The sequence below is a fragment of the Suricata suricatta genome, chromosome 14, assembly GCF_006229205.1.
Source record: "Suricata suricatta isolate VVHF042 chromosome 14, meerkat_22Aug2017_6uvM2_HiC, whole genome shotgun sequence".
NCBI lineage: Eukaryota > Metazoa > Chordata > Mammalia > Carnivora > Herpestidae > Suricata > Suricata suricatta.
In genome coordinates, this window is record NC_043713.1 from 80039227 (window position 1) to 80053281 (window position 14055).

At 45.2% G+C, this 14055-nt stretch overlaps 1 protein-coding gene across 2 annotated transcripts in view; it reads right to left on the reverse strand.

Annotated features, from left to right (window-relative positions):
* PTPN11 (protein tyrosine phosphatase non-receptor type 11) overlaps positions 1-14055 on the reverse strand; it is an 83376-nt gene that overhangs the window by 5816 nt on the left and 63505 nt on the right. For both annotated transcript variants that reach the window (XM_029921750.1, XM_029921749.1), the window contains exons 12-14: positions 13933-14000; positions 13294-13445; positions 930-1042 (exon numbers count right to left, since the gene is read on the reverse strand). In XM_029921750.1, coding sequence (XP_029777610.1) covers positions 930-1042; positions 13294-13445; positions 13933-14000 — 333 coding nt within the window. The remainder of the gene's footprint in view (positions 1-929; positions 1043-13293; positions 13446-13932; positions 14001-14055) is intronic.

A 14055-nucleotide genomic window follows, 5' to 3' on the forward strand; every position in this document is an offset into this window, starting at 1 on the left:
GAGAGAATACTTGCGCTGTATAATTTCATTTCGATGTTAACTACAAACCAAATGTAAATACAAGCCTCATATTTGCTATCTAAAACGTTTATACAGAGTATTAAAGTCAGCAGGGGTTTAAAAATCCACATCAGAAGCAAATAGAGAGAAGACTCTTGGGGGAAAATAAAAAATAAATGTTATACCACAGACTGACTTCAGACTATATATTAAAAAAACCCAATAACTTACAAGTGCTGTTCACCTAACAATTTAACGTTTTCCTAACACATGTTTTTAGCTTAAACACTAACAGGGGTGGGCAAAGTTTCTCTGTAAAGGAGCAGAGAGTAAATAATTTAGTTTCTGCTTGCCATACTCAGTCTCAGGCATATGATATTCTTTGTGATGGTTTGTTGTTATTTTTTAATATAACCTTTTAAAAACCATTCACTAGCTGTGCAAAAACAGGCCACGCCAGAATCTGGCTCAGGGGCGGTGGTTTACGGACTCCTGGCTTAAAGACCAAAGTAGATTTCTGTGGTCTGCTGACTCTGGAAAATTAGCAGACGATGGCGGCCTTGAAACATTAATGATCAATTTACTTACTTTGAGCAGAGTCTCAACGCATCATGAGGGCCGTCGCCTACCTTTGCTGTCCACCGGTAACAGCAGACGCCGTCCCCTCCCCATCGAAAGGAAAATTCAGTTGTTTCAGCGAACCACCGTCGGATACACTTATAACTTCAAATAACCGTAGCCAGCGCACCAATCAGCTTGCCGTTCAGGTAAATTAAAATTTCGTCTCTTTAGGAAGCTGATACGCTCGCAAATCGGGTGGGCAACAAAAATGAGCACCAGCGAGGCGTGTGCTGCAGAGACCTGGCATTTTTGAAGCTTTTCCACAGGACTGTGCTCAGGCAGAAAGGATTTCCTTGGTTCCTACTTACTCTGCACAGGATGGCGTTGGAGTGCAAGGCGGGAGGGGACTCTGATCTCCACTTGTCTGGTCCGTTAGCGAATACTTAATATTTGTGTATTCGTGCCCTTTCCTCTTGCTTTTCTGAAAGGTGAAATTGCATCAATGAGGAACTGGACTTTTTTAAAAAGAACAAAGAAGCAAAGGCGACATTTCACCAGAGAGAGAAGGGCAGACAGGCGGGGCCCTGTATGGTGGTTTGTAGACCAAATGTTAGGGAATTCACCTCCTTGGGGGAAATGCATCACACGAGTGAAAAGTACTTTCGAATCTTCCAATTCAAAAGCACAGTCGTACATTAACAACTCACTGTATTAAACTGAGTGTATCTATTTCTGAGCTGAAGAGAGAATTCACACTTTCTTTGCCACATTAACATCTAATCATTTCATAGTTCACTTACAACACATTTGATGATTCTCGGATAAACAGTTGGGAAAGGAGTTCCAGAAATAAATTCACTCCAAATAAAAACAGCACCCAGGTACAAATGACGGGAGCGCTCCGAATAGAAACAATCCCACGCCTCATCATACCTTCCGGTCTCCCACCCCCACCCCAGGAAAGACTGTGGCACCTTTAAAACTTTATTTTGGGGTCCAAAGATACTTTGAAAAAAAAATGATAAATTGGCAAAGAAAACCAGTAACATATAATCTCAACTCAGATGCAGAGTGAACGGTATTTGGGAGGAGTCCCAATCAGATGATTTGTCGCTCTTCCCTCCTAAATTCACCTAGGGACAACCAATTCTGAAAATCTAACCCACCAAGTTGTCATCGTTATGGAATGTTGCCTTTATTCCAGGATTATCTAAGAAAAACAGCAACTATCACAAAAGGTATCACTGACCTTTCACTCAACCACCGGTGAGAGGGTAAACCGGTGCACAACTAGTCAGAACAGGAAGTGCTAATCAGTTAGTATCCAGTAACAATAACAATACATCCTACAGGGGCTCCTGGGGGGCTCAGTCGGGTAAGCGTCCAACTCTCCGTTTCAGCTCAAGTCATGATCTCACAGTTTCGTGTTCGGGCCTCATGTCAGGCTCTGTACCCTCACGGAGCCTGCTTGGGATTCCCCATCTCCCTCTCTCTCTGCCCCTCCCCTGCTCACACTCTCTCTGTCTATAAATAAGTAAGTAAATAAATAAATTCTGCGACCTTGAACTTTTGCTTGAGAAACTCATACAAATAAGCCTAAAAGAGCTATACAAGGGTGTCCAGTGACATGCTAGTCTTCATAACGTCAACAAGAGAATGAATCAACACGATGTACTCATGGCATGAAATAATATGCAACAGTGAAGAGGCACAAGAGAAAGATAGACTGTGTGTGTGTGTGTGTGTGTGTGTGTGTGTGTGTGTGTGTGTGTGTATCAAAGCAGGCTTTATAATCAATGGTAAGTAATCAATGGTAACAAGATCCTATCTGGCTAAACATTCTAAATATATAAAACAATGTTACAACTGATACTTGTACTGGAAAATATAAAAAAGCCTGCAAGTCCGGTGAACACCCCGGGGCTCCGGGGTAGAAACGAGGCGCGCACTTGGGGCTGACAGCTGCACCTGCCACATGTGATTGCCGTTACAAGGGGAAAAAAACCAAAAACTTGGAAGAAATGGGATAAAACAAAATGGTTGATTACAGATATAATCCTATTATTTACATTTCTTTGAATCAAACATAAAACAGTTTAAATTCACTGGCGATGTTTCTTCTTGCTCTCCTGACTCAGCGCTGACCCCAAAGCAACAGCTAATTAAAAGCAGAAAATCTTATTTGACAGACAAGAATGGTTACAACACTAACCTACAAACTGTAAAGCATCTCATCCCGTGTGAACCTGGGACCAACATCTAAAGGAGGCTGGACAGGGGAGCCTGGAGGGCTCAGTCAGTTAAGCATCCGGCTTCGGCTCAGGTCATGATCTCACAGTTTGTGGGTTCGAGCCCTGCCTTGGGCTCTGTGCTGACAGCAACTCAGAGCCTGGAGCCTGCTTTGGATTCTGTGTCTCCCTCTCTTTCTGACCCTCCCCTGCTTGCGCTGTCTCTCTCTGTCTCTCAGAAATAAATTAAAAACATTTTTAAAAATTTTTAAAAAAAGGGAGGCTGGATAACCTGAAGACTCACTGTCTGACTCTCCACAGAAAATGCTAGACATCAGCAGGCGGCTCGCTGTGTGCGGTCCGCCTCCTCGTGCTGTCTGCAACCCTGCAACCGTGTGCAAGAGGAAACGTCCTTTTAAAAGGCAGTGGGGTGACAAGATGCAAAGTGCCTGGGCCCTGGGATGACCCTGGATGAGCAGAGCTGCCCACTTCCTCCCCACAATGCCTGCCAACTCAGATTTTTAAGTTAGAAGAGAAATAAGCTTCTATCTTGTTTAAGTCCCCATTATTTAGCCTCTGTTAAAAGGAGCCCAACCCATTTATTAGCTGATCGAGCAGCCGTTACACAACTTAGAACCTAGGGAAGCAGTTGCAAAACAGAAATGCAAAAAGAAAATGTTTTGTTTACTCGACACAGTATTTTAATGTTTTGAACAACTGTTTTTAAAAATCTAAGGTTGGGGCGCCTGGGTGGCTCAGCCGGTTGAAGAGTCCGACTTTGGCTCAGGTCATGATCTCACGGTTGGGGCGTTCGACCCCACTTTGGGCTCGCTGAGGTCAGCGCAGAGCCCACTTCAGATCCTCTGCCCCCCTCTCTCTCTGCCCCTCCCCACCTCGCATTTTCTGTCTCTCAAAAATAAACCTAAAAAAAAAAAATCTAAAGGCCTTGAAAAGTAGGCACAGATTTTTAGCACTGAAATACTGACCTACACAAGAAACAATCTTTTAAAGGATATAATTTAAAACTAAATATTAACTGGAAGACCTGACAGAGAACAGCTCTTATTTCAAAACTTGTTCTGGGGGCACCGGGGTGGCTCAGCTGGTTGAGCGTCTGACTCCCAGTTTTAGTTTAGACCGTGATCTCATTTGGCTCAGACGCGAGGGGCCTGCTTGGGATTCGCACTCTCCCTCTCTCTCTGTTCCTCCATGACTTGTGCTCTCTCTTTCAAAATAAAACAAATAAACTTAAAAAAAAAAACACAAAACTTATTCTGGAGTTGAAAAATCTTTATCCCTTTTTAAATAAAAAATTTAAATACACAATAACTTGAAACATAATCTTTCTACTCACGTTTTTTAGTTGTGGCAAATGAAAACATACGAGAAGATGCATGCTCTCGGACAAAATTTTTAGTGTACACAATACTATCAAGTAGATGCTCTTTTTTTAAAATGTTTTTATTTATTTATTGAGAGACAGAGCCAGAGCATGAGTTGGGGAGGGGTAGACAGAGAGGGAGACACAGAATCGGAAGCAGGCTCCAGGCTCCCAGCTGTCAGCACAGATGTGGGGCTTGAACTCATAACCTGAGCCGAAGTTGAACGCTCCATTGACTGAGCCACCCAGGCGCCCAAGGATACGCTCTTGACGGGCAGCAGGTCTCTAGGACTTTCTCACCTTGTGTGACGGAAACTCTATCCACCGAACAGCACCCCCCATTTCTCCCTCCTGACTACTTTCTTTTTTTTTCCATGTTTTACTTATTTATTTTGAAATAAAAGAAGAGAGAGACAGAGCATGAGCAGGGGAGAGGCAGGGGGAGGGAGAGGGAAAGGGAGGGAAAGAGAGGGAGAGAGGGAGAGAGGGAGGGAGAGAGGGAGGGAGGGAGGGAGAGAGGATCCCAATCAGGCTCCATGCTGTCAGTGCAGAGCCCGACTCAGGGCTCGATCTCGTAAACCATGGAATCATGACCTGAAGTGAAATCAGAAGTTGGGCACGTAACCGACCAAGCCACTCAGGCGTCCCTCCCTACTACTTTCTTGGGGGGATAAAAAAAAACAAAACAAAACAGTATTTCTACATAAAGTGATGATCAAAGAATTTTCTAACAGGGAATAATTAATACAAATAGGACAGGAATTATTTGGTTATTAAGTGGCTCAAGGAAAAGCATGAAGATGCTGGAGCTTCTCGGGCTTATTCATCAGAAAGAACAAGAAATAAAACTGATCCACAAACCAGCTGATTTTATTTCTTAGCACTGCGCCAGCCCAGGCTGTCCTTAGAGAATAAGAAAAATTCTCAAGGGATTAGGAGTGGTTTTGGTTTGGGGGGTTGGAGGGAGACTTGTTTCAGAGCCTTAAAAAATGATCTGAAACGGATCTACCCTTCACCTAAATTCAGTGACACGGCACAGTTACCAAACCTGTTGTAATATTTATAATAAATCGTATAGCCTTGCTGGCTGACACACAGTCAAGGTTGAGAGGAGAGTTCAACCACAAGACTCTAAAACCGTCTGGCACTAAATATCTTGAAATAAATCCAGTCCATTCTTTAACTTTAAATTACAAAAAAGCCCCAGGTTCCTGGCTAGCTCTTGGTATCAGGGTTGTGAGTCTGAGCCCCACAGTGGGCACAGAGCTTAAAAAAAAGAAACAAAAAACAAAAAAAAACCTAAAGGGGCGCCTGGGTGGCTCAGTTGGTTAAGCATCTGTCTTCAGCTCAGGTCATGATCTGATGGTTCGTGAGTTTGAGCCCCACGTCAGACTCTGTGCTGTCAGCTCGGAGCCTGCTTTGGATACTCTGTCTCCCTCTCTCTTTCTCTGCCTCTTCCTCAAAAGTAAACATTTAAAAAACATTTTTTGATTAAGAAAAAAAATTAAGACTATGAAATAAAGCATATATTAATTTACAAAGAAAAGACGAAAAGCCAGGAGTGGGAGAAAAGGGTCAAATGAAAACTGCTCTTGTCTGAGTTACAGAGCAACAAGATACCTGGGCAGAATGCTCTGGGCTCAGATGCCAGGACTACAGACACCCTGACGCCTGCCCACGTGTCCTCACAAAATCGGACCGGTTCGGTTCCCCCTGCGCTCACCATTGGCGCCCAGCGTCCTGTCCAAACCATCATCAGCTCTCGCCCACGCTGGGCCCCTGCGACTACCCACGCCCACTCCTCACTCTCAAGCCACGGCCCCAACTGCAAAACGAGGATCTTTTTATGTCATTCCCCTGCTTCAAAACCCTTGGCGACATCCCATTTCCCTTGGGACAAAGTCTCTAATATGCCCTGCATGCCCCTACCCCTCAAAATCAGATCTCTGCTGTCTCCCAATCCCACCCATGACCCCCCCACCCTCAACTCCCTCCACTCCAACCACACAGATTTCCTTCCGTTTCAGGCACAGGACCACGTACAGCCCCAGGATCCAGCCCAGCACCTGGCACGCAGCACAGCCCGCATTAGTGAACACGGGAGTGAATGCACACATGTGAGAAGGCCTCTTGATTGGACCAAGGAGCTTAAGGAAGAAGCGTAAAAAGCACAAGTCCAGGGAGACAAATTAAAAAGTCAGGACAAATGTAGACAAGGGCCTCGTGGAAACTCAAACTTTCCATCTGGTGCAACTTGGGTTTTGTTGAGGCAACTGCCCTGTCTATCTTGCTCTGTTACATCCCCAGCATCGAATCAGTGCCTGGAACACAAAAGGCACCCAAATATTTCTTAAAGGAGTAATGCCCAACAAAACAGTTAACAAAAGGAGAAGCTGGATGGAAAATGCCAGCACAGGCCGGTTTCCGTTTTACTGGCAACAACTGAAATCTAGCACCACTGTATTTCTATCCTGGCTCCGTGGTTTATTATTATTATTATCTTTTTTTTTTTTTTGAGAGAGAGAGAGAGAGAGAGAGAGGGCATGAGCAGGGGAGGGTCAGAGAGAGAGGGAGAGTCCCAAGCAGGCTCCATGCTTAGCACAGAGCCAGATGTAGGGCTCAATCTCACGACCGTGAGCTGAAATCAAGAGTCAGATGCTTAACCGACTAAACCACCGGGCGCCCCTGACTACAGAACTCTTACAGGTAGCTTCTGTTCTACACCGGGAATGCGGCCACAGCCTCTACACTGCGGTTAAAGGATGCTTGCGACGGGATGTGGAATTATTTTCTTCAAACAAGAGTTGCCACATCGTAAATTCAAGTCTGAGGGGGACACAGGCAAGCAGCTCTGAAACGATTTCACGTGTAAACTAGGGGTGAGCGAATGAGCAAATAAGTTATCGATCATGGGAACCAGGTTTCCCGCAGTTAGAGAAGTTACAAATTAGCAAGGAGTAGGCTAGTCTGAGCCTTGGGGTACTGAATGAGAGCTGGACACATCGCTACGCACTGAGGTTTAGCTTATACATATATATCCAGGCACAGATATAGGGACAATCACTATATATACGTGCACACGCAGTAGTACACAGTTTTCCTAGCACTGTGACCTGAGGGGACCTAGAAACACCCAACCAACACCCAAACCTTCAATTTTAGCTTTATTAAAACTTTTATTTTTAAATAAATTCTTTTAACATTTATTCATTTTTGAGAGATAAAGAGAACGTGAGCAGGAGAGGGGCAGAGAGAGAGGGAGACACAGAATCTGAAGGAGGATCCAGGCTCTGAGCTGTCAGCACAGAGCCTAATGCAGGGCTCGAACCCATGAACCGTGAGACCATAACCTGAGCCGAAGTCAGACACTTAACCAACTGAGCCACCCAGACACCCCTAAACATTTTTTAAAAAATAATCTCTACACCCAACATGGGGCTCTAACTCACAACACCGAGCTCAAGGGTCTCATGCTCTATCCACTGAGCCAGGAGGCCCCAAACCTTCCATTTTAAATACCTGTCTTCAATAAGCAGAACCAGGGGTCCAGAGAGAAATGGCCAATTCAAACGCCAGGACAGGGAAGGGAAGATGAGCCAGAGCATCATGCATGCCAGAAAGTGAGCGAGCGCTCAAAAACAAAAGGACAGGGACCCGTGAAAGGGACACGGGGGCCCCTCTGAAAGGGCTCCCAATGCCCAAAGCTGCAACAATGTAGCAACAAAATAAATAGCATAGTATTGGATTATAACCCCAAGGAAAAAATAAATATACATGAGCCCATCCATATCTAAACAAATAACTGTTTGATAAATAAACAGAGAGAAGAGACAAATCTTCCTTACAAAGGAATTCTAAATAAGTTATGTTCCAGAGTAAAACACGGAGCTTAATTCCCCTTCCTTTGGGTACGGTCGGCACTAAATGACTCGCTTTCGAACAACAGAATAAGGATAGGGAAAAAGTCAATTACGGGGAGAGAAATCGGGAAGATGCTACCCCGGGCAAGCGATGAGGTTCATATCCGCAGGCCATGGTGTCATCAGGGGCCCCTGAGGGAGAAGGGCACCTAGCATTCACCCTGTGACTGCTCTGCCCCCAAATCCATCACCCCGGTCGAATCAGGAGAAAACATCAGACACACCCAAACTGAGGGGCGCTCTGAAAGCTATCCGGCTAGTACTCTTCAAAAGTGTCATGGTCGTGAAAAACAAGCAAAGACTAAGAAACCCTTATAGACCAGAGGGAACACTAAATTCTATGTGGAATCCTGGACTGGGTCCTAGAACCAAAATAAAGGACATTCGTGGGGAAACTGGTGAAATCCAAATAAATTCTAGAGTGAATGCCTGGGTGGCTCAGTCAGTTAAACGTCCGACGTCGGCTCAGGTCATGATCTCACGGTTTGTGGATTCGAGCCCCACATCGGGCTCTGTGCTGACAGCTCAGAGCCTGGCGCCTGCTTCCGATTCTGTGTCTCCCTCTCTCTCTCTGCCCCTCCCTTGTTTGCACTCTGTCTCTCTCTGTCTTAAAAATAAATAAACATTAAAAAAATAATAATAATGATGAATAAAAATAAATAAATAAAAACAAATAAATTCTAGAGCTCAGACACCAGTGATCTATCAGGGTTAATGATTTAGTTTTGATAAAGGTGCTGCAGTTATACAAGATGTTAACTATCAGGGGAAACTGGAGGACACATCCATAGGAACACTATGCTATCTTTGAGACTTTTCTAGGAGTCGAGATATTATTACAAAATAAAATGTTTATTTAACAAAAAAACTGCTAGAGGGTGAAGGAGAGTTCCAGATTTGTATATGAAGATATATATATATGCATATATGGTTTTATAGCAAGAACTCAACTAGAGCAGTAAGCAATTAGCAAATTAGCAATACAAATAATGCTATACCAGCACAACCCAGCATAGCCAATCCTCGGCTTCAAAACACCACTCTACAAAAACAGAATCGGGGCTCCTGGGAAAGTACAAGATGAGGCTTCGTATGCTGGTGTCAAAAAGTGTAAGAAAATAAGAAACAAAACAAAGGAACATGACATGGGGGGCGGGAGGGGGGCAGAGACACAGCTCTAGAGAACACACTGCTCATTGCCAGAGAAGAGGGAGTGGGGGATGGGTGATACAGCTGATGGGGGTCAAGGGCACCTGCTGTGATGGGCACAGCCTGTGGTACGTAGTATTCAATCCCTAAATTCTATACCTAAACTAATACTACGCTGTATGTTACACTGGAATTTAAGAAACCTTAGCTAAAGCAAATGTGTAAGGAAGTACTCAAAAATGGGAAGTATCAAAAGGAGAGAGGAACTAATTTGAAAAGTTTCCCACTGGCCAAATTTGGGACAATTTAAGCAATAAAGTAAATACTAGTAATGGATCCTCACTCATTCTGATATGAAAGAATGAATGAATGAATGAATGAATGAATGAAAAAGCTCTTCCTTAGACTCCCAACTAATAACTGAAAAGGGAATTATATGGAAATAGGAAATCACCACTGGACAGATATCACAGGAGTAGTTTTTCCAGGCAGGAATAGGGAATATATATAAAATTAGTAGGCAAAAAGTATTGTGAAAAATAGGATATTTATACAGTCTCAAATATCTGCCTGGACGATAATTAAAAAGGGAGGCGTGCCCGGGTGGCTCAGTCGGTTGAGCGTCCGACGTCGGTTCAGGTCATGATCTCACACTCCACGGGTTCGAGCCCCATGTCAGGCTCTGAGCTGGAGCCTGCTTCAGATTCTGTGTCTCCCTCTCTCTCTGCCCCACCCCCGCTCAGCCTCTGTCTCTTAAAATAAAGACAGAAAAAATTGTTTTAATAGAAAAATAAATAAAAATAACTAAAAAGGGAAAAACGGTCACTTTATAGTGGAGAAATCTGACAGGCAACACCCTAATCAAGTGATCAAAGATAACACTGCCAGCAGTGAAATCCACCTGGAGAGGGCGCTCCTGATGCGACCCATTAAGGATGTGACACCGCTTCCATGACAGTCCTGTTACAAATGCATGACCTGAATCTACTCAAGAAAACATCTCAGACCAATCCAAACCGAGGGGCTAACAAATAATCGGCCAGAACTCTTCAAAAATGGCAAAGTCACAAAAGGAACTATTCCAGACTAAAGTTACATTATATGCAAATGCACCAGGGGACCCGGGGCCACAGAAAGAGACCACAGAAAGACATGAGGATGACAAACTGGCAAAATTTGAATATGGTCTACAGATCAGAAAATCGTGTTGTAGTGGGGTCCCTGGCTGGCTTGGCTGGTTCAGTGTCCGACTTCAGCTCAGGTCATGATCTCATGGCTCGTGAGTTCAAGCCCCGCGTCGGGCTCTGTGCTGACAGCTCAGAGCCTGGAGGCCGGCTAGGATTCTGGGTCTCCCTCTCTCTCTCTCTGCCCCTCCCCTGCTCATGCACTGTCTCTCAAATAAACGTTAAAAATAAATTTAAAAATTAATAAAAATTTAAAAACCATTAAAAAGAAAACAGTGTTGCATCAGTGTTTATTTCCTGATTTTGATCGTTTCACTGCGGCTAGGTAAGAGAATGTCTTTATTTCTGGAACAGACATCTCAGAGTATTAAGAGGCAAAGGGGAACAAATGTTTGTAGCTTACAAACATTTCAGTTTTTAAATTATATACATGTATACATAGAGAGAGAGAGAGAAGAGAGAAAATACAAACGAATGATAAAATGTTAACAGAGTGGAGGGATTCCATACAGTTTTTGCAGATAAAAAAATTAATACTGTAAATGGAAGATAACAAAGAAATCTACTTTCAAGTAAATGGCAGAGTGTGGGAAGAATTCTATAAAGGATTTATTCTTATAAAAAAAACTTGAGAATGTTCTCAAACTCGCCTCACTTGCACCCTCCCCTGGACGCCCACCTGCTTTTGCTTCTCCTCCTGATGCTGTCACTGCTTCGGCTTCCTTCCCCGGCTCACGGCCCCGACTCTCGGTCTTTTCTCATTTACCTTTGTCAGCAAATTCCTTCATTCCCAAAGGTCCTTAACTCTTCAGAAGTTTGAAAATGATGGTATTTAAAAGAATAAATCACTGATCCTGAACGAGTTTCATCCTGCTGCTGAATGTAAAGCTCGGGTGGCTTTACTGTTTTTTCAGTCTACCACGTACGCTTTCTACCAGATGAAGGTACTTCTTACTTTACCACGAAATCAGGTGGTAAGTTCGCACGCAGAATCAAACAGTACAGTGCAGAAAACCACAGGTTATAGGATCTCATTTTCAGGGGCGCCTGGGCGGCTCAGTCGGTTAAGCAGCTGACTTCAGCTCCGGTCAAGATCTCCCAGGTCATGAGTTTCAGCCCTGCCTTGGGCTCTGTGCTGACAGCTCAGAGCCCGGAGCCTGCTCAGGATTCTGTGTCTCCCTCTCTCTCTCTGCCCCTCCCCTGCTCACACTCTGTGTCTCTGTCTCTGTCTCTCTCTCTCAAAAATAAATATTAAAAAAAATTTTAAGTCTCTAAAAGTGAATAATCTAGGACACTTGGGTGGCTCAGTCAGTTAAGTGGCTCATTTGTGAGATTGACCCCGAGGCAGCGTCTATGCTGACAGCCTGGAGCCTGCCTGGGATTCTCTCTCTCCTCTCTCTGCTCCTCCCCCAGAGGGTGTGCACTCTCTCGCAAAATAAATAAACATAAAAAAAATAAAATTTAAAAAATAAATAAAAATGAATAATCTAAGCCAACACTCTTCTTAAACTCTGAAGGCTCTGAGCCCAAACAGCAGTCAGCGTGCTGGTGCGTATCGGCGTCAAGAACACGGGCCGAGTGAGTGGATGCACGGGAGCACTCTCGGGGCGGGTGACCAGGGGCAGTCAGAATCTGGATTCTGTAATACTTCAATTATTACGGAACAGTTCTGCCTGCCTCCTCCCGACCCCCAAAACAGGCAGCAATAAAGACATGTTTAAAGGAGCTCCTGAATCCAAATTACAACCCAAGATTTAGGGTCAGAGAGACTGTATGTGGTAATGAGGAGATCTGAAGCCCTCAGACGGCTGGGAGAAGTCTCCGGAACAAGGAAAGACACCGAAGCTTCTGAATGAACTAAAGAGAGCTCCTTCCTTGGCTCTTTCCACACACGGTTACATTACGTGCTTCACGACATTCCTGAATATTTTCCAGTTTGTACCAACTGTTGCCACATTCGCTCTGTATTTAGTATGAGAGTCTTCCCTGGTCCAAATTAACTATAACTGGAAGACAAAGAGAAAACAGCCTATAGTATCCATCTAAATATTCCTAACACCAAGTCAGATTTAACGCACTAAAGGTCGAATCCAGCTACCTGTTGATTATTTGACCTTTATGTTTCTATACCTACACTGTTTCTGAAACCGTTTTTGTACAATGAAACATCCAGTGTCTTCAAGTGAACTGAGCACCCACGAGGCTAGCTGAGCCAACCAGGCTCTGATAACGCGAATACAAGTCTTTCAGTTCGCTGGCAGGGGCCATTTTGAGAAGCGAGTTCTCTGGAAGGCAAGAGCAGGGTAAAGCAGGCCAGTCTGCAGCGGAGTGGTTGGGGGGGGGGGGGGAGGCACAGATCCCCAAAAGAGCAGTCTCATTTCCCTCCTCTCAGTGGATTTCTAATTAACTCAGCTTTGTGTCTGTTATGAATAGCTTCAAATGGAAAGGCTCCAATTCCACATTCTTCTTCATTATGCAGGGCTTATTAAAATTGAAATTTCACTGTTTCCAACTCAACCAAATTGATGTTCAAACTGCTGGGTGCTACGAAGAGTGAAGCATCCGTTTAAGGGATGGGACCAGGATAAAGACGGCCCGGATCAAAACTGGAGGCTGGAGACTTGGAGGCCTTCAGTTCCAAGCCTGCCAGGCCGGGACAATGGCCGGGCGCCCTTCCCTAAGGTGCGCTGCACTGAAAATCAGCACTGAGGCCGGGGGTGGTTTCCGAGAGGCCTTTCCCGGCTGGGAACGAGGCTCCCGTTCCCAAACAGTGACAGCTGTCCCTCGGAGGCCTACCCTGTCCAAAGGGAAAGCGAGCCGGCGCCGCCCAGGAAGGGGCGGGGACACGTGCACGCCGGCCCAGGCCGTACCTGCTCCTCCTCGATCCTGCGCTGCAGGGTTTCGATGTAGTGCTGAACGGCCATGTAGATGAAGCGGTACTGCGCTTCTGTCTGGACCATCCCTGACCTCTGGGACCGCACCATCTGAATGGTTTTGGGAACGTCAATGTCACAGTCGACACCTGCAAAGCAAACGCCATGAGGCGCTGGGACACGCTGCAGAGCCAGGACGAAGGGGGTTAACGCACAGCTTTTAGCGGAGTCAGAGATAACGCAAACTCCGTCTCTAACGGTCCAACTGCACGTGATCCGAGGGCCACGCTGGCCTCTGGTCAGTCCAAATGCCCCCAGATGACGACCTGAGAAGGTGCTGGAGGTCAGGAACCCCCCACTTTCCAAGCAGCACCGCTCCATGACGTCAGCCAGGACGCGGTGCGTGGGCGGAGACCACAGCTCTGGGACCCCCAGCTCCTGGGCTCCGTTGATGTCAAGCGCTCAAAGAGAATCACTTTTGTTCTCTTGCAAACATACTGCCAGTCAAAGTCTTCAGCCTAGCTTCTGTGAGAATGTTTTACATTCAAGTTCTCTCCCCTAGGCTCTTTTCACGAGCATTTTCCTTCCATAAACTAAAAACAGCAACTGTAGGTTCGTGCCCCCCAGATGACCTACCTTTCTCTCTGATGATGTCAATAAGAATATCAATCACAATGAACGTCCCTGTCCGGCCAATTCCAGCACTGTGGGGAGGACAAAGAGCAATGGCCATGGAGTCATTCATGGGGGTTTCAGACT